Genomic DNA, 23,356 nt, shown 5'->3' with positions numbered 1-23,356 from the left:
TTTTTACCTTATTTCTCATTTGCAACTGTTCTAAGCCATCCCCCCCCAAAAAACTCATTATGAAAAACCGCTGCTTCCTTAAATGGTTGTTTCAGTGTTGCTTTTCTCTCCACTTTCATTCTTCCCCACTGGTTTTACCTTGTAATCAGATTTTATACCTTGTAACAAGGATTAATCATGGCAAATGAAGGAATCACCCAATATTTCTTTTATGTGATGAAGAAATACTCATTTATTATATGTACACACACATTTGCCATTTGTTGACCTATGGTACCTAAATCTCCTGAGAAATTGAGGAGTGGGAGAAAAAAAGGTCTCCATGCTGATGCTCTAGGAACTCTATGGTCTCCACCATAGATATTGGGGAAAATTCCTAGACATTGCCCAGAAATGACATCATATCCTCCCCAAACTCTGACCATTGACAGGCATTGCTCTCTGAATCAATTCTACTTCCTTAATTTGTAGTTGTATGCACATGTACACAAACATGTAATGAGTAGTATCTATTTGCTTTACATTGCAAAAGAAGCAGAATTGCTAAGACTGCTGGTTGGGCTTCTATGTTTGCGTAGGAAATAATTCCACTGGTGTTGCAACAAAAACTGGGAATGAGTCTGGGGGCACAAGGTTTTGTCCAAGTTCAATCATGAGGCTCCTTAGGATGATTCAAAAGAAGCTTTAATGATGAGGCTCAAAGCAAATATTAATGGCATTCATTCACAAGACCAGGTCTTGCCAGGCTGTGAAATGGCAGACCCCTAGCAATTATAGGTTACAAAATAATGGCTCTCCTTTTCCCAATCCTGCCAAAAGTCTTTTGAATTAATATAAAGTTCTTTCTCAGGTCTCAGTGTTACATCCTGTCAAGGTCACATTCCACATACTCTTCTGCAGGGGTGTCAAGCGTGCTCATTTCTGAACCACATTTTCCTGTGTAGAGAGCACGCCACCAGCTCTCCCGCATTATTTACAACCCAGAGGGCATGTAGCAAAAACATCTGGCCCTGGGATGTTGATGTCATTGGCTGGCAGTTGGTACCTCAAAGAGGCCTCCCCCGGTTTCACACAGACAACCCTTATCTGTTCACAATGAAGTGTGAGAATGTTTCTGATGTTTTCAATAGCCTAAGATGCCTTAGTAATAAATAGATAGTTGCTTAGTAACCTTTGAACCCGTGTCTCAAGTATGCATCTGTAATGTAACCTCTAATGATATCCTATATAGCAACTGTGTAACTGTTGGTACCCCATTACTCCCAAGGCTTACGTCCTTGGTAAAACTCCTGAGTTTCTTGCAATAAACATATCTTTTGATTCAAAACAAAAGGACTCTGTTATTGGGAAATATCGGCGCTTGACAAGAGGTCATTTTGTAGAAGAATAGGTCATGGAGCTTATTAGCATAACAGGTTAATATATGCCGCGCCCCCCCCCCCAGCCAAAAGCAACCCAATCCAAGAAAGGAGAGCCCTGGGCAAGCAGGTCTCACTCGCCTGGGGCTCTCCTGGCCCCACCCCCAGTCAAAAGGTCAGCAAGTCACCTGCTGCCCAAAATCACATAAGAAGAAAAAGAGAAGAAGACGACGACATTGGATTTATATTCCGCCCTCCACTCAAGAGTCTCAGAGTGGCTCACAATCTCCTTTATCTCCCTCGCCCACAACAGACACCCTGTGAGGTGGGTGGGGCTGAGAGGGCTCTCACAGCAGCTGACCTTTCAAGGACAACCTCTGCCAGAGCTATGGCTTACCCAAGGCCATTCCAGCAGGTGCAAGTGGAGGAGTGGGGAATCAATCCTGGTTCTCCCAGATAAGAGTCCGCACAGTTAACCACTACACCAAACTGTAGAGAAAGGGTGGTGCAGGCTTCTCTAGGGGTTAATGAGGGTTGCTGGAGGCATGCCAAAGCCCCTGGTGGCTGCCTGGCTGTCTGCTCTCCTAATCCAGGGATTGTTGTGCAGCAGCACCCACTGTTCAATGGACAAGATAGGTGAGGAGGAAGAGGGGGGACCATCAGAAAGGTTCAGGAGCTGTGCTCCTGAGAGCTCCTAATGAATCTGAGGTCTGCTCTTCCCTTTTCATTTGGCCCCTATCAGCGTTACCCAGGGAGACTAGACTAGAACTGTCTCCCCGGGCTCCTCTTCTACCTGTGGGCCTGGAACATCCTACGGGACACAAAATACCAAATATCTAAAGAAATCAATGGGTGTCAGTATTCATGGATACAATCACAGTATGGGGTTAGTTCATCGTGTAAATGCAAGTACAGCAACATAATAATAGATAATAAATGAGCAAGGATAATGAAACTGCAATGCAAACAGCAGTGCCATCTTAAGCCATAACTGCCAGGGACTGGTTCCTGACAACATATCCCTTTCAGAAGCTCTTCTCTCAAATAGACTTCCCTTGTCTTTTACCTTGGTTCCTGAATCTAACCTTCTGTTTCTCATTTTTAAAAACAACAATTGCACAATAATCTGGACCATGAAGAATGTGGTTCCCCCACTCCACTCCAGAAAACCTAGGGATTATCACAGGTAGCATCTGAGTGTTCAAAGGGGCTGACTTCAATTTGGGAAAATGCTCAAGAGAAAGACCTCAGTCCTAGCATGCTTCTGCTTCAGACTGGGACCCCATTACAGCTTCTGTTTCCATTGTTGGGAGGCTCCATGGATCATGGATCTTGTAGCATCCTCTGTAGTTTAACCAAAAATTGGTCTCCATCCTGGGTTTTTAAATAACTATCTGAAATTGTTTTATTTAGCCTCAAGCGTGGTTGGCCAGGATATGTATGAAAGAACATATTTCTGAGAAATCAGTTCTGGGCTGCAGAAGACCAAGATTATGAGACATGAAGTTTTGGCTTGCATGTCCAGTACTTTTTGGAGAATAGTGCCTAGAGTAAGGAGAATAATTTTAGGCACATATCCATTTTTTGGGGGGGGGGAGGGGGAGATTGGCCTATATGCAGTATTACATAGGCACAGCCACAAAAAAAGTGAGTCTGATTTAAGATGTTTCTTGTATGGATAGTGCTATAAGGAGGGGTGGCATCATGGACATTCAGGATCATAGATCCAAGAGGGCAGCCGTGTTGGTCTGAAGCAGTTGAACAAAGCAGGAGTCAAGCAGCACCTTTAAGACCAACCAAGTTTTATTGAGAACGTAAGCTTTTGTGTGCTAAGTCATAGTTATGAGCACTGAGGTGGACTGTGAGGATCTGCCCCTTTGGAGAATAATCCAGGTCCCTCCTCTGAATTTAAAGTTTATACTTAAACCCATAATATTCCTCATACTTGAATATATGGTGCAATTTTCTCACCCTTGAATTTATTGTGATTTTGAAGGAAAGAGCCATGCCAGAAGTGATCTACCCAAATTGCTCGATAAGAAATAAAACCACTTTTCAGTATTCTGGCTAGGAACTGCGAAGTCACTAGGATGAATGACAACTTGACAAGCATTCTTTGGGTCTCTTATTTTAATTATATTTAATTTTCATTAAGACTATTTAAAAATATTTGTTGTCTGACTACTAAGTTGTTTGCTTTTAATTTTGCATTGACTTCAAACTGATTTCCTCTGCTGGTTTACTCTTAGTTGTCTCCCACTCTCCACCTACATCTTTCAGGGCATGAGCTTGTGATTACCTCCATAGCATGGACAGTTGTTTTGATTTGTGCTGCTGCAAACACATGGTTTTTGACATGGGCTAACCCTTGCAGTAGCACTATTTCTTCATCAGCTTGGCAAATCTTAGCAGTAAAACCAGCCTTTCCTTCTGTTCTGTTTTCCCTTTGTCTGTCCTCCCCCCCAATGAATATGCAGTTGCCGTGGATTGCATTTGTTCTTGAAGTGCTACATACCATTGCTGCTTCTGCGGTTTTTCTGGTTAGAACAAATGTGGTGGGAGCCAAGTCTGGCTCATGTCCAGTTTTGCCTGAACCGGTTGACTTTGGGCAAGTCATCTGGCGCCCCTCTGCTGCAGCAAACCAAAGTAGGAACTGGGCAAAACAGATGGATCCTTTGAGAACCTGAGGCTACATCTAAACAGCTTTTCTGGGAAAAGCGCCATGTGCTAATTATTTTATACTGTAACAGTTTCCCAAATTCTGTCTTGGACTTCTGACTCTGTCCAGATGGCTGCTTCGCCCGTAGTTCCGTTGGCGCTGCAGCTTTGTTATCAACTTCGTTTATGTCCCACCCTTCCTCCAAGGAGCTAAAAAGCAATGTAGATGTGGATTTCCCCATTTTATTCTCACAGCATCTCAGTGAGGTACGCCCAGAGACTGTGTCTGGGCCAAGATCGCCCAGTGTGAGCTTCATCTCTGAACATAGATTTGAACCCAAATTTCTCCAGTCCAATCTTCCTAACTAGTGTGCCTCACTAGTTAATAATAATGGCGTTAGAGCTGCTAGCATCACTTGAACAGGTGAAATGTTTACCACATCTGTATCCTTCTTCAAGTACTTCAAGCACTCTCTTCAAGTACTTGAAGGGCTGTCATATAGACGATGGTAAACATTAGCAGGGGTCATTGGGGTATTTGTGAATTTCTTGCATTGTGCAGGGGGTTGGACTAGATGACCCTGCAGGCCCTTTCTTAACTCTATGATTCTAATATTCTACCCTTCCCATCCCCAGAGGAGCATAGGGCATGTGGCTGTTGTTCATTCTTGCTTTAATACTCGAAATGCTTAATGGTTTGGAGGCATCTAGCCAACTTAGCCCAGAAAATATTCTGTGCTTCTTCCAGGAATGTCCAATTCACCTCTACGTTAATTGGCAACTCTTCAGGCCCACTCAAGTATCCAGAGAGTTCTGCTCTAATAATTTCTTTGAGTTAGCTTCCCAGCTTCTTAACCTCTCCTTTTTCTCAGGTCACGTCTTAAAGCTGTTGCTTTGACTCTTAAATTTCAGAGTAAAAGTTCTCCAGTTATTTATTTATATAAATATGAAACCATGATGATCCAGTCAGTCAGAAAAACAGAATGGATGTGTATTGTGGACTCTGAATGAACTTGGGAGTGACTTTTTGTGTTGTTTGTGGCAACACCTTAAAACTTACCTGGATTGTGTCACTGTGATTTGGTAGACTGAATCTACAATAATCATTTAAGACTTCAGTTATTCAATTAAAAATATTTATTTTATTTGGAATAATTATGTGTTACTTTTCTCTTTGAAGCAGCCTAAGTAGCCCAACTTAGTTGGGACTCATTGTCAGCTAACCATTGGGAGCTAACCAGGTTGACCACAGGATGGGAAACCACCAAGGAAGTTGGGGAGTTGCTGTGTGGAAGAAGGCAATGGCCAACCACCTCTGCTCATCTGTTGTCTGGAGTGCCATTTGGATGGGAGCACCATTAATTGTTTGCTACTTAACAGTGTGTTCTTCATCTGTCTCCTGAAACTCAGAACTCAAAAAAGTGGCATATAAGTGACAGACAATCTAAACCAAAAATACCATCACTTAATCATTTGATGATGGGACTAAAGGGGAATACCTAAATTTTTTTTGGGGGGGGGTGCTGCCAAGGCACCAAATTTATCCATGCCGTGCCCTTCCTGTCCAGCAGAAACATAACCTTGGTGAAAAGAATTCTTCCCCAAAGCGGAGAGTGAATGGGGAATATCTTAGCTTACCCCTCATCTCCTACCTTCAGGCACCTGCACTGTCCGGTCTTTTCCTGTCTTTTTTATTTTATTTTTTGTAGTATCTGGTGTGATTAAGAGTTCTCCTGAACTAAACCCCCTACACACTTATGTGTAATTTGGCAGGTCCTAACAAAAACTATTCCCTGGACTGGAGTGCTAATGGAGCATCCAAATTCATGATTTGTTGTTTTCTGGACTTCTTTGGTGGCCTGGTTTTTGAAGCACTGATCAGAGCCAACAGTTAGCGGCCACAGTTAGATCCGCCTTTTTCCACCTTCGGCGGGCACGGCAGCTGGCCCCGTTCCTGGAGCACAACGACTTAGCAATGGTGATGCATGCTATGGTCACCTCAAGAATAGATCACTGTAACGCTCTCTACATGGGGCTACCCTTGACGCTAACAAGGAGATTACAGCTAGTGCAGAACGCTGCGGCACGGCTGTTAATGAGACTCCCTCGATGGGAGCACATTCAGCCAGTGCTGAAAGAACTGCACTGGCTTCCTGTTGTGTTCCGAGTTTGTTTCAAGGTGTTGGTGTTGACCTTTAAAGCCCTTTATGGTCAGGGACCTGTCTATCTGCGGGACTGCCTTTCTCTGCATATTCCCCAGAGAGCACTGCGTTCAGGGACGAAAAATCTATTGTCCATCCCTGGACCAAAAGAAGCCAGGTTGCGTACGACATGAGCCAGGGCCTTCTCGGTGGCAGCACCAGAACTCTGGAACTCTCTCCCGGAGGCCATAAGGGCCCTGCGGGATTTGTCTACATTCTGCAGGGCCTGTAAGACCGAATTGTTCCGACAGGCCTTCGACATTTAACCGAGAGAGAGCTGCCACTGGACATCATATAGAGCACCATGCAGAGTACCGATGGTCGCCATCGAACTTTCAGAACCGCTATACTGTACTGTATTAATACAGCACCATGAAATGTTTTAAATAATTTAAATATGTAATTATGTTTTATATGTTTTATTGGTTTTTAATGGAAGTGATGTGATGTTGTGAGCCGCCCTGAGTCCACTTGCGGAGAGAGCAGGATATAAGCTTAACGTAATAAATAAATAAATAAATACATATAAACCCTGCTTAGCTTCTGAGGTCTGATGAGATTGGGCTAACCTGGGCTGTGCAGGTCATGGTCTTGGAAGGATGGAGTTCTGCTTAGGTTGCTTAGAGATTCACCTTGTCCTTTGCTGCCTTCTCACCAGCAGAGAAAAATGTGCTAATTTTGGTTGTGATGGCAGCCTTATGGAGGAATGCTGTAGGGCAGGGGTGTCAAACATTCGAATATGACATAAGTGAGACCTTGTCGGGCCTGGCGGGCTGTATCGGGTTGGGCCATGTGTGTACCTATTTAAGATTAGGTAGCAGAGATATAAACTTTTTAAAGGACACAGACAAACATGACTAAAGATTTTTTTTTAAAAAAAAACTTAAAATAAAACACATTTAAAACTTTAGCACTTGTTTGTCTTCAAGGTGCTTTCTTTATATTTCTCCCATGGGATCCAGGGAACTGGGCAAAGGAAGCTCTGGCTCTTTCCCTCCCTTCCCAGGGGACCAGGAGGGGGAGGAGCCTCAACCAATGGAGAAAATAGAGGTTTTGCTCTGTAGTTCCTGTGCAATTGGGCAAGCCTTGCAAAGCAAGCTGAGATGCAAAAGGAAGCAAGAGAGAGGGAGAAGAAAGCAGACGAGCCAGTTGCTCGGGGGCCTGATAGGAGCCCTCCAGGAGTCTGATTCGGCCCCTGGGCTGCATGTTTGACACCCCTGCTGTAGGGGATGGGTGCATGGCCTTAAATTGCCTTATTCAACACAAGTTTCCTTCTGAATGCAGTGCAAATGCTGTTTAAGGGCAGCTGAATGGGAAACCAGAGTTTGTGATGCCTTAGGTGAATTATGACTTTGCCTCCTGACCTCCACACTTGATAGAGAAATGAGAAGTCATCCTATCCACAAGACATTTTTTCTCCATGCTGTTGGTAATCCTATGCCAAGGCAGCACTCCCTCCTCTCAGTGCAGGATATTTTGTGCCCCTCTGACTCTGGTGCCCTCAGCAATCATCTAAGCTTGCCTCATGGTCGGGCTGGCCCTGTGGGAAATACAATCACTGCATAACTTGTGCAGTATTTAGTATACTAAGCCTACCTACCATATGTTAGTTTTGTCTCTGTGTGACAAATGAAAAATGAATTTTAACGGGGATAAATGTAAAGTTCTGCATTTAGGTAGGAAAAATCCAATGCATGATTATAGGATGGGGGAGTCTTTTCTTGGCAGCAGTATGTGCAAAAATGATATAAGGGTCTTAGTGAACCATGCACTGAACATGATGTGATGCAGTAGTTTAAAAGGCAAATTCAGTTTTGGGCCGTATCAACAGAAGTATGGTCTCCATATTGTGTGAAGTGATGGTACTGCTTTACTCTGCTTTGGTTAGACCTCACCTAGAGCATTGTGTTCAGTTCGGGACATCACAATTGAAGAAGGATATAGACAAGCTGGAACGTGTTCAGAGGAGAGCAACAAAGATGATGAGGGATCTGGAAACCAAATCGTATAAGGAAAGGCTGAAGGAGCTGGAGAGGAGAGCCTGGAGAGGAGATGACCGAGAGGTGATATGGTCACCATCGTCAAGTACTTGAAGGGCTGTCATATAGAGGATGGTGCAGAGTAGTTTTCTGTTGCCCCAGAAGGTCAGACCAGAATCAGTGGGTTGAAATTGAATCTAAAGATTCAGCTAAACATTAGCAGGAACTTCCTGACCGTTAGAGCAGTTCCTCAGTAGAACAGGCTTCCTCGGGAGGTGGTGGGATCTCCTTCCTTGGAGGTTTTTAAACAGAGGCTAGATGGCTATCTGACAGCAATGCTGATTCTGTGAATTTAGGGGAAGGCACTTGTGAATTTCCTGTATTGTGCAGGGGATTGGGCTAGATGACCCTGGAGGTCTCTTCCAACTCTTATTCCAGAGCTTTTAGCAGGAACTCCTTTGCATATTAGACCACACACCCCTGATGTAGCCAATCCTCCAAGAGCTTACAGTAGGCCCTGTAAGCTCTTGGAGGATTGGGTACATAAGGGGGGGTGGCCTAATATGCAAAGGAGTTCCTGCTACAAAAAAACCCTGTTTGATTCTATGAAAGATTGAGACGTTAATCCAGACAGATTAATAGGAAAGAACATTTTAGTGAAATGTAGCCTTAATTAAGGGTTGGAACAAGAGAGGAGCAACACAAGCAAAACAGAAACTAAAGAGAGACAGGAGGGCAAGAAGGATGCTGTCGAGCAGAGACTGGGAGAGCTCTTTACCCTTTTCCTATCTATGTTATGGAAACCTAATAAATACCTTGTTTATGATAAACTACTGAGATCCTACTAAGGTCTTTGGCACTGATAAGACACAGTGTCAGATGTGTGAACCTTCAGTCACTGCTTTGGTGGCGTGGCTAGACCTTTTTCTGCAGTCTCACTTCATTATTTATTTATTTGATTTATATCCTGCCGTCCTCGTCAGAGCAGGTTCAGGGCGGCTTACAACAACAAAATGCAAACAATCAATTTAAAAATTGCATAACATTAATACGACAATTTAAAATTCAATCATTAAAACAATCTGGTGCTGATATCATATGTAGTTGTTACGCTTCCGATGGCTTCAATATTCTTCCATTTTCTCCCACTATGATGGTAACTCTAGATCATTTAAAGGCTAACCAGAAGAGTGTGGTTTTACAGGCCTTGTGGAACTGGGTGACGTTCCGCAAGGCCCTCACATAAATAAGTAACTTGTTTATGCTAAACTACTGAATTCCTTGGCATTGATAAGACAAATATAACACAGCAGTTGGTGTTGGGGAGGGAGTGAGTGAATGAAGCTGCAATTAACATGAAAGGTAGCAGAAGAGAAGGTTCTAAGTAAGATAATTTGGATAAAATTTTTCTTAGGCAGTGGACAACCATACTGAAACAATAAAACAATATGACCTCAAACAATTTAGTCAAGAAACAATAAAACCTGTTTAAGTATCGATAGCAGCTTAAAGTATTACTAGCTTAGTTTTAAAAAGATAAAACAGATAACAGCATTGCATGTTCAAAAAGGGGGGTGGGAATCAAAGTACATATAACAAACAACACAAATAAAATCAAGCTGAGTAAAAAACAACAACAACAAGATCAAGACAAACCAAAGGCCCTAGATCAGGGGAGCGGAACTTTTTTTCTGCCAAGGGCCATATGGATATTTATAGCATCATTCGCGGGCCATAAAAATTATCAACGTAAAAAACAGTGCTCCACCAAGGGAGAATGATTCAGGCCAGCAAAATTAATGCAAATCATTGTTTTTCTATTTGAAGTTATATGGGGGGAGCCTAATCTGACACACACACACACCCGGCCTGCCGCCCTAGGCAAATGCATAGGTCCAGGGCTTTTTTGTAGAAAAAGCCCAGCAGGACTTAGTAGTATATTAGACCACATCCCCTAATATTAGCATATTAGGTCACACACTCATTAGCATATTAGGCTACACCATCTGGGATAATCAAGTGCAAACTGAACTGTGACAGTAACTTTTCCAGGCCCTGCAGCAATTCTGGCCGGCCAGCCATGTCAAGTCTGCTGTATTTTGGTCAAACTGCATTATCCTAACTTTGGTTCAGAAGTAAAGGGTTCTGGGTAAACCACACTGAACACCGAATGCTGCTAGCTAACTTTCCTCACCCCCTCACCGTCCCTTTGTTGTGTAGCCTGCTTTGAAATGGTGATATGGGAACAAGATAGTGGAGCCTTCTCAGGCAGGGTGTCTGTGGGAGTGTGAAAGCGCCAAGGCCTCAGCTTGGGAACGAAGTAGTAACATCCTGATGTGAATATACACTGCATAGAATGCCCCTCCCTCAGGAATCCTTTTGATCTATACCTTAAATGCTTGGTTAATGTCTATGTACCCCAGTCCTTCAATCTCTATCATGGTCTATAGTTCTATCTTCAATAAACTAGTAACTTTGTTTCAACGAAAGACTCGTTATTGAATCCAGCCGACTTGACAAGCCAGGCTCTAGGGAGGCTGCCGCACAGTACATCTGGGCCCTGTGATCCCTGCCTGGCTCAGGGGAGGCTGCTGCACAGCGTGGCTGGGCCTCATGATCCTCACTGGCCAGCCAGGTCCCAGGGAGGCTGCCACATGGCAATCTATGTATCTGTCCAGCAATCCCCGAGGGCCACACCAAGTGACCTCGAGGGTCATATACAGCCCTTGGAACTAGGGTTGCCAAGTCCAATTCAAGAAATATCTGGGAACTTAGGGGGTGGAGCCAGGAGACTTTGGGGGTGGAGCCAGGAGACATTAGGGGTGGAGCCAAGATCAAGGCTGTGACAAGCATAATTGAACTCCAAAGGGAGTTCTGGCCATCACATTTAAAGGGACGGCACACCTTTTCAATTCCTTCCTTCCATAGGAAATAATGAAGGATAGGGGCACCTTCTTTTGGGGCTCATAGAATTGAACCCTCTGGCCAATCTTTTTGAAACTTGGGGGGTATTTTGGGGAGAGGCACTAGATGCTATATTGAAAATTTGGTGCCTCTACCCCATAAAACAGCTCCCTCAGAGCCCCAGATACCTGCGGATCAATTCTTTATGATTTTCTATGGAAATAAATCTCCATAGGGAATAATAGAGTTCCCAGCAGACATTTCCCTCCCCCCCCCCACTTTCTGACGACCCTGAAGCGGGGGGAGGGCCTCCAAACCAGTGGATCCCCTGCCCCCACCTGGGGATTGGCAACCCTACTCGGAACGGAGGTTCCCCACCCCTGCCCTAGATAAATAAAGTACCTTCACTTAATGTTGGTACCATGCATGGAGAGTTCTGTAAATAATATGCCATCACAGTAAAGGCATTGATTGCTACTAGGAATGTACAGGAAAATATTGGACCAAAAATAATGGTATTTCCTGGTATTCCTGAATCCCAATATTGGTATGGTGTTGGAATTTGAATAAATATTTGGGAAACCCTAATTTATTTGGCTCCATTATACCGTTTGGGGACCATCCCCAGAGGATATAATAGAAAATCAATCAATTTGGGGCTCTGAAGGGGCTGTTTTTGAAGCACCAGTTTTGCAGCATAGCTGCTGGTACCTCTCCTCACCTCCCCCCCCCCCCCCAAAAAAAAAAAAGTTTTGAAAAGCTTGGATTAGGGGGTCCAATGCTATGAGCCTCCAAAGAAAGTGCCTTCATCCTCCTTTGCTTTCTGTGGAAGGAGGAAAGGCATTTAAAGAAATCATGATCTCTAAATGCCTTCTGAGTCCACTTGCTGAGTCATGCCTCCATTGTAGCAGTGACACAGGCTGTTTTGGAGCTGGCCTGTGCCACAGTGGTGGCACAACTTAGTGTCTTAACTCATGAACTTAGTGACTGAACTCGCTGGATTGCATTGCTGTCAGTGTGGTAGTGTGGGCCGACTTGGAGAAGGCATTAAAAAAGGTCTCTCTACTTTTACTTCTTTTTTTACAATCTAAGTCATTGTAAATTGTTTTGTAAGTCATTGTAGTTTGTTTTTACAATCTAAGTCATAAACAGCAAACCCTCATCCTATGGGAGGAGAACTTAAAAGTAAGTTATCGTATAACTTGACAACAGCTGCCAAAAATATCGCCACACATAATGTGGTTTGTTTATCTTTATCTCTGAGTAGCCAGGATGATTTTGCTTTTGGAGAGTTCTGATTCAATTTTTATATATATATATATATATATATATATATATATATATATATATATATATATATATATATATATATATATATAGTAAATGCCTTCTCCAATCTGGTATATGCTATAGTGGCAGGACTTGGTGAGTGAACTCAGAAGGCACTTAAAGAGACCAAATAATAGCCAAATAGTATTAGCTTTTATGTATTGGTAGCTGAATCAGACTAGAGAATCTGTATTCAGCTAAATAAAAGGTAAAGGTAATCCCCTGTGCAAGCACCAGTCGTTTCTGACTCTGGGGTGATGTTGCTTTCACAATGTTTTCATGGCAGACTTTTTACAGGGTGGTTTGCAATTGCCTTCCCCAGTCATTTACACCTTACCCCCAGCAAGCTGGGTACTCATTTTACCAACCTCAGAAGAATAGAAGGCTGAATCAACCATGAGCCAGCTACATGAACCCAGCTTCCACTGGGATCGAAATCAGGTCGTGAGCAGAGAGCTTGAGCTGCAATACTGCAGCTTACCACTCTGTGCCGTGGCGCTCCTATTCAGCTATATAAAGACCCCCCAAATACTGATAAGGTATTTTTCGGGTATTTACTTGGTTTGGTTAATGCTAAATGCTAGTTTCTTCCCATCTCACCCCTCTAAGGTGAGGATGTGCAAATATATTCATTTTTTTCAACCTTGCCTTTCTCCACAAAGAAGATCTAAAGCAGTTTACTATTTTTTAAAGATGATTGTATTAAATGGTGGGCAGGATGGTATTGTCAGGCGTGGGTTCATTGAAGCTCACAAGTAAGCAGACTTGGTATTTTGGAACAAAGTTGCATTTATTGGATACTTCAGAGTTACTCCAGCATGGCAGGCATTGGAACTGATGGAGATCAGTTCGAATCATTGGCATTTAACCTTCTACATCAAAGCGATTGTTTCTACCCCTCATTTCCCAAAACAAAAAGTTGCTTTTGCATGTGAGATTTTTCCCAAAGCTTCCCCCCCCCCCTTATCTCTTCAGTTGGTGGTTACATTTCCCGGAGGCAATGTCCTTGGTGCCTCTGGAGAGGAGGTGAGAATCTGGCACATACTGTCTTCTTCAAAGAGACCTTGGCAACCTTTGATATTCCTGGGAAGCTACTCTCTACTTTTCCCCCCTCCCTCCTTGCTACCCCGGCCTCTATGTTAGTGAGCGTTTCTAGGCATTGATCAATATGGTTAGTAACAGCTTTTATCAGCATTGTAAATGAACAGAGCCTGACAGGTATGGCCGAACATTGTTATTCAAATAGCTTGATCTTGGAACTCCTTAGGACTTTCAGAGTAAGAATCAGTGCTTTGAATGGCTCCTGGAATCATGTTGGTAGTCCACATACTGGGCAAATGTGTGTAAGATTATGAAATAAACTGAAAGCTCCTGAAAATGGAAGCAGAAGACTCAAAACCAGTGGACATTTAATGCTGAACTGATACAAGGTTCAAATTCAGAAAGTGCTGTTCCTGTTGGCAGCAGAAGGGAGGACCCCATAATAATGGGTTTAAATTAAGGGCGGGAAGGTAGACTGCGTATTAGGAAAAGCTTTTTTGATAGTCAAAGTAGTTCAACAGTGGAATTAGCTACTTGGGAAGGTGGTGAGCTCCCCTTCACTGGCAGTCTTTAAACAGTGACTGGATGAACACTTGTCAGGAATGCTGTATGCCTGCATTGAGCAGGAGGTTGTACTAGATGGCTTGTATGGCCCCCTCCAACTCTATCATTCTATGATTCTAAGTGTGAGCAATAATATTTCCTGTCAGTATTTTATTTTTTCTTATGGTCACTGTGGGTATGTCAGATACAGTCATGGTCTATGTATAAAATCGTTCATGGCTACAATCTGATTTAAAAGATGGCTGCCAGATGCAACCCATTGTAGAAATGCAAGGAAAAACAAGACAATTGCTCTGGTTTCATAGAGGTCTTGGGGAGAGTCTTGGCATCCAAACTCTCTGTGGGTTCCTGCATTGTCTTTCCATTTCGTGACAATGGATGAGAATCCAGCAGGTCAGAAATCCGTGCTGTCAAGCAGCTGAGCACTGCCTTTGGAAGAGGAGCAAGAATGAAGTACACAGACTGGGGCATGATCTCAAGGCAATAAACAGAGCGGTGTTTAGCTGTTACTCAAGCATAAGAACTGCTGCTGCTGAATAGAACAGGCAGCTTCATGCCTGCAGCTGGGCTCTTATGTAAAACTCCCAGGTCATTTGGGGTTGGCGAACCGTGCAGCCAAGCAGAACTCTGTGGGTGGAGGGAGTGAATCCACCAAAGGGCTGAGCCTTCTGGCTGCGTTGCCCCCATTGAGCAAAGGGGTGAGGCCTTGATCTGTTGCCGCTTTGCTCAAAATGGTCCTCCCCCAGGCCGGGACTGGGCTTGAGGCAATGGACCAGAGAGATGCATTAAAACCTTTTAAATCCTCCTTGTTTCTCCCCTCCCCAAATTTTTGCTTGCTTTTTAATCATCTGCAGTGTGTTTATAACTCTCATGGTGATCACTTAGGCTTAGTTAAGGGGATTGCTCTTTTTATCAGCAGACTGTGGCTCCATTGCTTTACAGTTAAATAAGATAAACCAGTGGTTGAAGGGTTTAATCTCCCCCATAAGGATATGGCGTTAACTTACCTTATTTGATTTCTGTTTGTTACATGGCTATTAAAGGTTTTAAAAAGCTTTATTAAAACAAGAGGGAGATCAGTGATCTCTCTAACCACAGTGCTATCTGTCATGATGGGCAGTGACGGTTGGACTGTCTTTTCCAGCCTTGCTGCTTGAGAAGTTCTAATTGTGGACCAGATCACACGAAGTGATGGTATTGCTTTACTCTGCTGTGGTTAGACCTCACCTAGAGTATTGTGTTCAGGTTTGGGCAGCACAGTTTAAGAAGGCTATAGACAAGCTGGAACATGTCCAGAGGAGGGCAATGAAGATGGTGAGGGGTCTGGAGACCAAGTCCTACGGAAGGAAGGCTGAAGGAGGTGGGTGTGTTAACAGCCTGGAGAGGAGATGACTGAGTGATATGATCACTACCTTCATGTTCCTGAAGGGCTGTCATATACAGGATGGATAAAAAGGGGGCCAGGAGGAACTTAACTGGTTGCTTCTCTTTAGCTTTTCATCACTCAAATTTGGTGTAGTGGTTAAGTGTGTGGACTCTTATCTGAGAGAACTGGATTTGATTCCCCACTCCTCCACTTGCAGCTGCTGGAATGGCCTTGGGTCAGCCATAGCTCTCGCAGAGCTTATCCTTGAAAGGGTAGCTGCTGTGAGAGCTCTCTCAGCACCACCCACCTCACAGGGTGTCTGTTGTAGGGGAGGAAGATTAAGGAGAAGGTGAGCCACTCTGAGATTCGGAGTGGAGGGCGGGATATAAAGCCAATATTTTCTTCTTTCTTCTTATCATCAGTCATCACTCTTATCTAGCCGGCTTTATTCCCCAGCTCCCACCATCTGTATTAATGTCTGTCTTTTCCTTTTTCATATTATTACACACTTCATAGACTAAACCCACACTGAGCAAATTAGTTCAGCTTTTCTAATCCAGCATCTAACCTACAGAGAGTGCAGATGGATATAACATTTTAAGAAAAATGGAAGTAGTTCCATGGTTACTGTTGAACATGCTCTTAGTCTGTTCTGAGATAAGCTTTTTAAAAAACCCCACCCTGTTCTGCAGGTTTTCAGCATAGTTCAAGTTGGGACCAGGGAAGAACAAGCTGAGCTGGCTTCTTCCTGTTGCTCAGCACTTGGGACAATACTAACTCATTCCCCATCACTCATCGTCATGCAACTGATTTTAAAGTCTGGAATATTTGGGGCGATGATGAAAGATGAACAGATCCTCATGTGTCTCTTAAAACACAAACAAACTTTAGACCACCTCCCCTGAGGCATGTGGGGAGGGGCATGACTAATTTCTTGGCCTGTGGAGAGCAGTTTATTGATCCAAAGTTCAACTTGCTGGGGTGTTCTCCTTGTATGACGCCAGGTTCACATCCTAGGTGAAGGAACTCCTGCTTCTTAAAATGCTGCATCTGTCATGGAGCAGGCTAAACTATCTTGAGACGTGTTTATTAATTCATCTGATCCACATTAACTGGATGTTCTCGTAAGCAACATCTAAGGCTAACAGCCTCAATATGTCACATGATGGTTTTTACAAAACGAGAAGTATCATAGATTTTCAATTCTGTGTGTTGGATTTACTGTCCTCAGCTCGTCAAATGAATAATTTTGTGAATGGTGTTTGTCTGCTGAAAATAAAAAAGAAGAATGCACTTTAAAAAAACCAAGTTCTTAAGGAGAACCGTGGTGTAGTGGTTAAGTGCACAGACTCTTATCTGGGAGAACTGGGTTTGATTCCCCACTCCTCCACTTGCAGCTGCTGGAATGGCCTTGAGTCAGCCATAGCTCCCGCAGAGCTGTCCTTGAAAGGGCAGCTTCTGGGAGAGCTCTCTCAGCCCCACCTACCTCACAGGGTGCCTGTTGTGGGGAAAGAAGATAAAGGAGATTGTAAGCCACTCTGAGATCTAGAATGGGGGTATAAATCCAATATAATAATAATCACCATAATCTTTTAGACTGCAGGGATGCTGCAGGGTAGCAGAAGAAACTCATACAGAAGAAAGGTGTTATAAGATTGAAAGAAGCAGTTCTGTATTCAGATGCATCATGCAAATGTGAATGTATATCAGAAGCTATGCAATATAACTTGCTGCAAGCTATTTTACTTCTAGCAGTGTTTAGTGGGCTGCTATTATTGTAAAACTCAATCTTTGTGTCTCCCATCCCCCCTGATTTTATTGGGTGCTTAATAATATTCTAGGCAGTAAAGCCTGAAAAACTCTTTCCATCCTAACACTTAACCTCTGGGGTTGAAACTTTCCATGCTTCTGGACTGAATTTAGGTTGCTGCTTCAGAATGTTGTCCAGAACCATTAAAAACTAATGGGAGTGCTGTCATTTGCTTCGCTGGGATATGGAGTGCGCCCATATTGAGAAGGTTTTGCCCAGGAGCAGATATCTGTCTTTTCTCATCTTGGAAGTCAGCAAAACTCCATATCCTTGTTGGTATTTCACATTCTGCTTTAAGAGTTGATAATCGTTTATGCTAAAAAGTTTAATGTTCTAGTTATTTTATGGCTGAGAAAATTTTGCTGTTGTTAACCATTTAGTTGTGTTCAACTTGATGGTGATTTAATAGTTGTCTCATTTTGTATTGGGTACTATTACCATGGGAGGGAAGGCAGCATGGTATAGCCCAATCTCATCAGATCTCAAAAGCTAAGCAGGGTTGGTACTTGGATGGGGGGACCACCAAGGAAGACTCTGCAGAGGAAGTAGAATAACGTAGTCTTAAAGGTGCTACTGGACTCTAACTTTATTCTGCTGCTTCAGACCAACATGGCTACTGTTGAGTCTTGCATTTCAGTCCTGAAATTACAACACTGCAAATACTACAGAGATGACCAGTGGGAGTCCACGGGTCACTGGATGTAGCTTGCAAATACGCTCTGCCAATCAAGATCTCTGGCGGTAAGTTTAACTGGCCAGGATTGGATCTGGCCAGGCAGAGGGTTGTTCCGGGTTGTGTATATAATAATAATAATAATAATAATAATAATAATAATAATAATAATAATAATAATAATAATACTTTTTATTTATATCCCGCCCTCCCCGCACAAGCAGGCTCAGGGCGGCTCACAACGTATAAATGCAATACAATAAAATCATATATAGCAATAAAATCATCATAAATCAATTTACAAATTACATTAAAAATTAACATTAAGGTGCTATAATAGGTCTTTCATAAGTTCAGTATATAATTGGGGACCCGGCCCGCGTTCCCTCTCTTGTGATGTACTCGCTAATAAAGCATGCTGCCTTCAACACGTCTCGTCACTCAGTACATTACAGCTACCTACCTGGATCTATCTGCAGAGGAAAGTAATGACAAACCATCTCTGCTTCTCACTTGCCTTGAAAACCCCTTGCTGGGGTTGCTGAAAATTGTTTGTAACTTGATGGTGCTTACATAAGCTTCAAAGGTCAAGAACCTTTGCTGATAATGGAGGCCCAGTACGGGAGCACATTCAACCTGCTCTGGAAACATTACACTGGTTGCATTCCAGATTAGCTTCAAGGTGCTGGTTTTAACCTTTAAAGCTCTATATGGCCTGGGACTTGTCTACCTTCAGGACTGCCTCTTCCCATATGTGCCCCAGAGAGTACTATGTTCAGGTTCCTAAAACTTTATAAGATCCCCGAACCGAAAGAAGCTCAACTGTTCACCACCAGAGCAAGAGTGTTCTTGGTAATAGCCCCCACCCTGTGGAACGCCCTCCCCGAAAACATGAGGGCCCTGAGGGACCTGCCACAGTTCTGCAGGGCCTGTAAGGGCCTGAATTGAAAACAAATCAGCCAGTATCATAATGCCCCTGTATAAATTGATGGTGCAGTCCCATTTGGAGTACTGTGTGCAATTCTGGTCACTGCACCTCCAAAAGGATATTATAGCACTGGAAAATGTCCAGAAAAGGGTAACTAGAATGATTAAAGGTTTGGAACACTTTCCCTATGAAGAAAAGTTAAAACGCTTGGGGCTCTTTAGCTTGGAGAAACGTCGACTGTGGGGTGACATGTTAGAGGTTTACAAGATTATGCATGGGATGGAGAAAGAAGTCCTTTTCTCCCTTTCTCACAATACAAGAACTTGTGGGCATTTGTTGAAATTGCTGAGCAGTCAGGTTAAAATGGATAAAAGGAAGTACTTCTTCACCCAAAGGGTGAGTAACATGTGGAATTTACTGCCACAGGAGGTGGTGGCGGCTACAAGCATAGCCAGTTTCAAGAGGGGATTGGATAAAAATATGGAACAGAGGTCCATCAGTGGCTATTAGCCACAGTGTGGCCGAGGTCAGACGCACATAAACTGACGAGATGGGCATGGATGAAAGCCAGATGCATGTCAGATTTTATGCGGTTGTCCAAACATCAGCATCTGGCAATGGTCGTTGGCTCGTTCATGTCCCGAACTGCCACAACTGAGACGCAGACTTTTTTGATAGTACATTAAATCCGGAATAAGAATGCTTCCGACGACTCCCGCTTGTACTTTCTATGTTTGAACGCTCCATTGTAGCCGACTCATCGCAAGTGCACATCTGCTTCCCTGCAAGAGCCCACTCCAAATTATATCATTGCGCCAGCAATTGTTGACTCAGCCTTCCAACCTTCCGAGGTCGGTAAAATATGTACCCAGCTTACTGGGGGGGAAAGTGTAATGACTGGGGAAGGCAATGGCAAACCACCCAGTAAAAGGTCTGCCATGAAAACTTTGTGAAAACAGCGTCACCCCACAGTCGAAAACGACTGGTGCTTGCACAGGGGACCTTTCCTAAATGCGGGGGTGGGGGAGAGGCAGATCGCCCACCTTTGCTGTCTCCCTGCCAGGGGAGGAGGATGACCCACCTTTGCCATCTCCCCGCCAGGCGGAGAGACAGCAAAGAGAGTTGCTGTGCCCCCCCCCCCATTTAAACACCATGGCGGGGTGTTTAAATGGGGGGGGGGAGGAAGATCCCCCACCTTTGCTGTCTCCCCGCCAGGCAGAGAGACAGCAAAGAGAACTCCTGGGCTTCCCCTTCCTTTCCGGGTGTTTAAATGGGGGGGGGGGCAGATCACCCACCTTTTCTGGCACCTTTTTTAAAAAAAAAGCCAAGCACGATATCCCATGATACTGCGCTTGTGCGAGTGTGGAATGCCATCTCAAAAAATGAGGTCCGGTTGAGGCCTCTGATCAACCAGGAACAGGACCAACTCTGCTTAGAACTGAAGGATGGAGGGATGTCTGATCAGGAAATTCGTTGTAAAAAAGCTGCGGGGTATAATAGCGATGGGTTAGGGATGGATTTAATGGTGTGACCACGGCCTGTGTGTGTGTGTGTGTGTGTGTGTGTGTGTATTTTGGCCACTGTATGATACAGAGTGTTGGACTGGATGGGCCATTGGCCTGATCCAACATGGCTTCTCATGTTCTTATATTCTTATTGTTTAAATTTGCTTTTAAAGGTTAAGGGAGGTGGCTACTATTCCACAGCACTGACAGTCTCACTGAACTAATATAACTGAATCAGATACATCAGAATAATTAGAAACATCATTGTGCATCTTGGTTTTTAATGGTCGTAAAATGTATGAATGATTTTATTGTATATTTTTGTTTTAATATTCTTTGTTGTTTTCGTTGTTGTTAGCCGCCCTGAGTCTGTCGTGGAAGGGCAGGATATAAATCTGATGAAATAAAGTAAAAAAATAAAATAAAATACATACTGCTGTCATAATTATATTCCTAAGAGATATTCCTAAGAAATTAATTGGCTTCCAGTTCCTGCAGTAGAGTTGCCAGGTCTTACTGTGCCTGGAACAGGGGACTTTGGTAAGTGCTCTGAGGGTGGGCTGGGATGTCACATGACATCTCCAGCATGATGATGTCACCTGGAAGAGATCACACCTGGGACCTTGAGCCAGGGATGGTCTGGCATTTGGGCAAACGCTATGGTTTTATCAGGCTTAAAACCATGATTTTTGCCCAAATGCCAGAGCATCCCCACATACTATACCTGGCATGATGATGTCACTTCCAGTCAATGTCATTGCATGGCAATGTCCCTGTTTGGGAGTTGGGCTTCCCCACCTGCCAGCTGGCCAGCAGCAGGCTGAAGCTCCCAAAATTGAGGGTTTCTCCAGCACTGCCGGGGAAATGGAAACCCTACCCTGCAGCATCCCTGCAGGTTAAAACACTGTGTATATAATGCATGGTTGGTCTTAAAGCAGTTTCTCCAATACAAATTGCCACTTATAAGAGCCTTGTAAAAGTTGGGAAGTGGGCTTTTCCCCTAGTACTCCTTATTCACTAGTTTCTGGGTATCTCATGAGGCAGTGTTCTTTTTTGTTTTGTTTTTTTAATGAGGCAGTGTTCTCAAGAACATAATCAAAATAAATTTATGAACTTGCATGTGCTTTACCACACGTATTATAAAACAGAACCTAGGAGGGCCAAGTGGAATAGGGTCTGAAGGCCTGAGCAGGCACATTCTGCCACAGTGTGAATAGGCATTATGCATATTTTGCAGCTGTCAATTTTGTGGGGAGGAAAGTTTAATCTTCCCATGTTACTTTGTGCAACCCTGCATGTATCTGGTAATATATGCAAAGGAAAGTTGTGTATCTGGTAATATATGCAAAGGAAAGTTGTGTCAGAGGGGCAGATATCTTGGTTTTGGAAGTCTTTGGACTCCCCTTTCTTTCTCTCCCCAGTAGCCGTAATGTGATCTCATTTAATCTTTTACAGACCAGAGCAGAGCAGTCCCAAGGGGCCTACTTCTTGCCTGAGTTTGCACTTTCTCCACAAGGAAGTTTCTTGGAAGACACCACGGGAGAACAGTTCCTTACCTACCGCTACGATGATCAGGTTTGTCTACTGAATATGAAAATGACGTTTCTCCTTCACTTTTATCATTTCCTTCAGGAAGTTCTTATGAACGGTGTGTTCCTAAAGCAGGCCATTATGCAATATGGACTTCTTCTGCCAAAACTGCAAATATCAGGAGCCTGACAGCCTCGGGGAGCGTGTGCTAGTCATGATCCTCCCAATATTCATGGCCACCTGATACACTTGGTTACCATTTTTTTTCAAATCACCTGATCTTTTTAACTGGAGATGCTGGGGACTGAACCGAGGATCTTCCACAGAGCCACAGTCCCACTCAAGGTGAAATCTAGTCATCTAGATTTCACCTTGTCATCAAGACTAGAAATCTTGCTGTTGCTCACTCAGGGTCAGTACTGTCTGCTCTGACTAGCTGCTCTCCAAGATCTAACTGCTCTTCAAGATCTGAGTTTTTCATGCCTACCACCTGGTCCTTTATGTAATAGAATCATAGAGTTGGAAGGGATTTCCAGGGTCATCTAGTCTAACTCTCTGCACAATGCAGGAAACTCACAAATACTTCCCCCCCCTTAGGGCTGCCAAGTCCAATTAAAGAAAAATCTTGGGACTTTGGGGGCAGAGCCAGGAAACTTTGGGGTTGGAGCCAGGAGACATTGGGGGTGGAGCCAGGAACAAGGGTGTGATAAGCATAATTGAACTCCAAGGGAGTTCTGGCCATCCCATTTAAAGGGACAGCACACCTTTTTAAATGCCTTTCTTCCATAAGAAATAATTAAGGATAGGGGCACCATATTTTGGGGCTCATAGAATTGGACCCTCTAGTCCAATCATTTTGAAACTTGGGGGGTATTTTGGGGAGAGGCACTAGATGCTATACTGAAAATTTGGTGCTTCTACCTCAAAAAATAGCCCCCCCCAAAGCCCCCAATACCCATGGATCAATTCCCTATTATTCCCTATAGGAATCGTTCTCCATAGGGAATAATAGAGTGCCCAGTAGACATTTCCCTCCTCCCCATGCTTTCTAAAGGGGGGGAGGGCCTCCAAACTAGGGAATCCCCTGCCCCCTCCCTCTCTCACACACACAAATACTTACTTGGTCTTCTTCCAGCAGAACTTTGCTTGCCGTGAAAACGAAAGCAAAAGAAAGGGAGGGGCCGTTCTCCATGGAAACTGTTACTGACCCTTTCCTATGAAGCCCTTCCTGTTTCCTGTGCAGCCTTAAAGGGGCACACATTTTAAAAACTGTTTGCAGGTTTCTAAACCTGCAGGAGCTCTACAACGACATGATGCCTACATGCATGTTCTCCCCCCCTGCTTCTGGATTTTTGGAGAGCGGGGGAGGAGGCTGCAAATTTGGGGGTCCCTCGCCAGGGCGGGGTGGGTGGGTTTGGGAAGCCTATCCCCCCTACACACACCCTTAGTGTCACCTGCTCCACTCCCGGAAGATGGCAAAGACAGATGTTAGGACTGAACATCTCTCTTT

The 23,356-nt window shown here is 43.9% G+C and overlaps 1 protein-coding gene across 1 annotated transcript in view; it reads left to right on the top strand.

Annotated features, from left to right (window-relative positions):
* The window catches only part of ADAMTSL3 (ADAMTS like 3), a 378,645-nt gene that overhangs the window by 59,999 nt on the left and 295,290 nt on the right, over window positions 1-23,356 (top strand). The window contains exon 2 of the mRNA XM_060259735.1: window positions 21,772-21,891. Within this exon, the coding sequence (XP_060115718.1) occupies window positions 21,772-21,891 (120 nt within the window). The remainder of the gene's footprint in view (window positions 1-21,771; window positions 21,892-23,356) is intronic.

The sequence above is a fragment of the Heteronotia binoei genome, chromosome 19, assembly GCF_032191835.1.
Source record: "Heteronotia binoei isolate CCM8104 ecotype False Entrance Well chromosome 19, APGP_CSIRO_Hbin_v1, whole genome shotgun sequence".
NCBI classification, from domain to species: Eukaryota; Metazoa; Chordata; class Lepidosauria; order Squamata; family Gekkonidae; genus Heteronotia; species Heteronotia binoei.
Note: the sequence above shows the minus strand (reverse complement) of the source record. Positions and strands in the feature narration are given on the sequence as shown.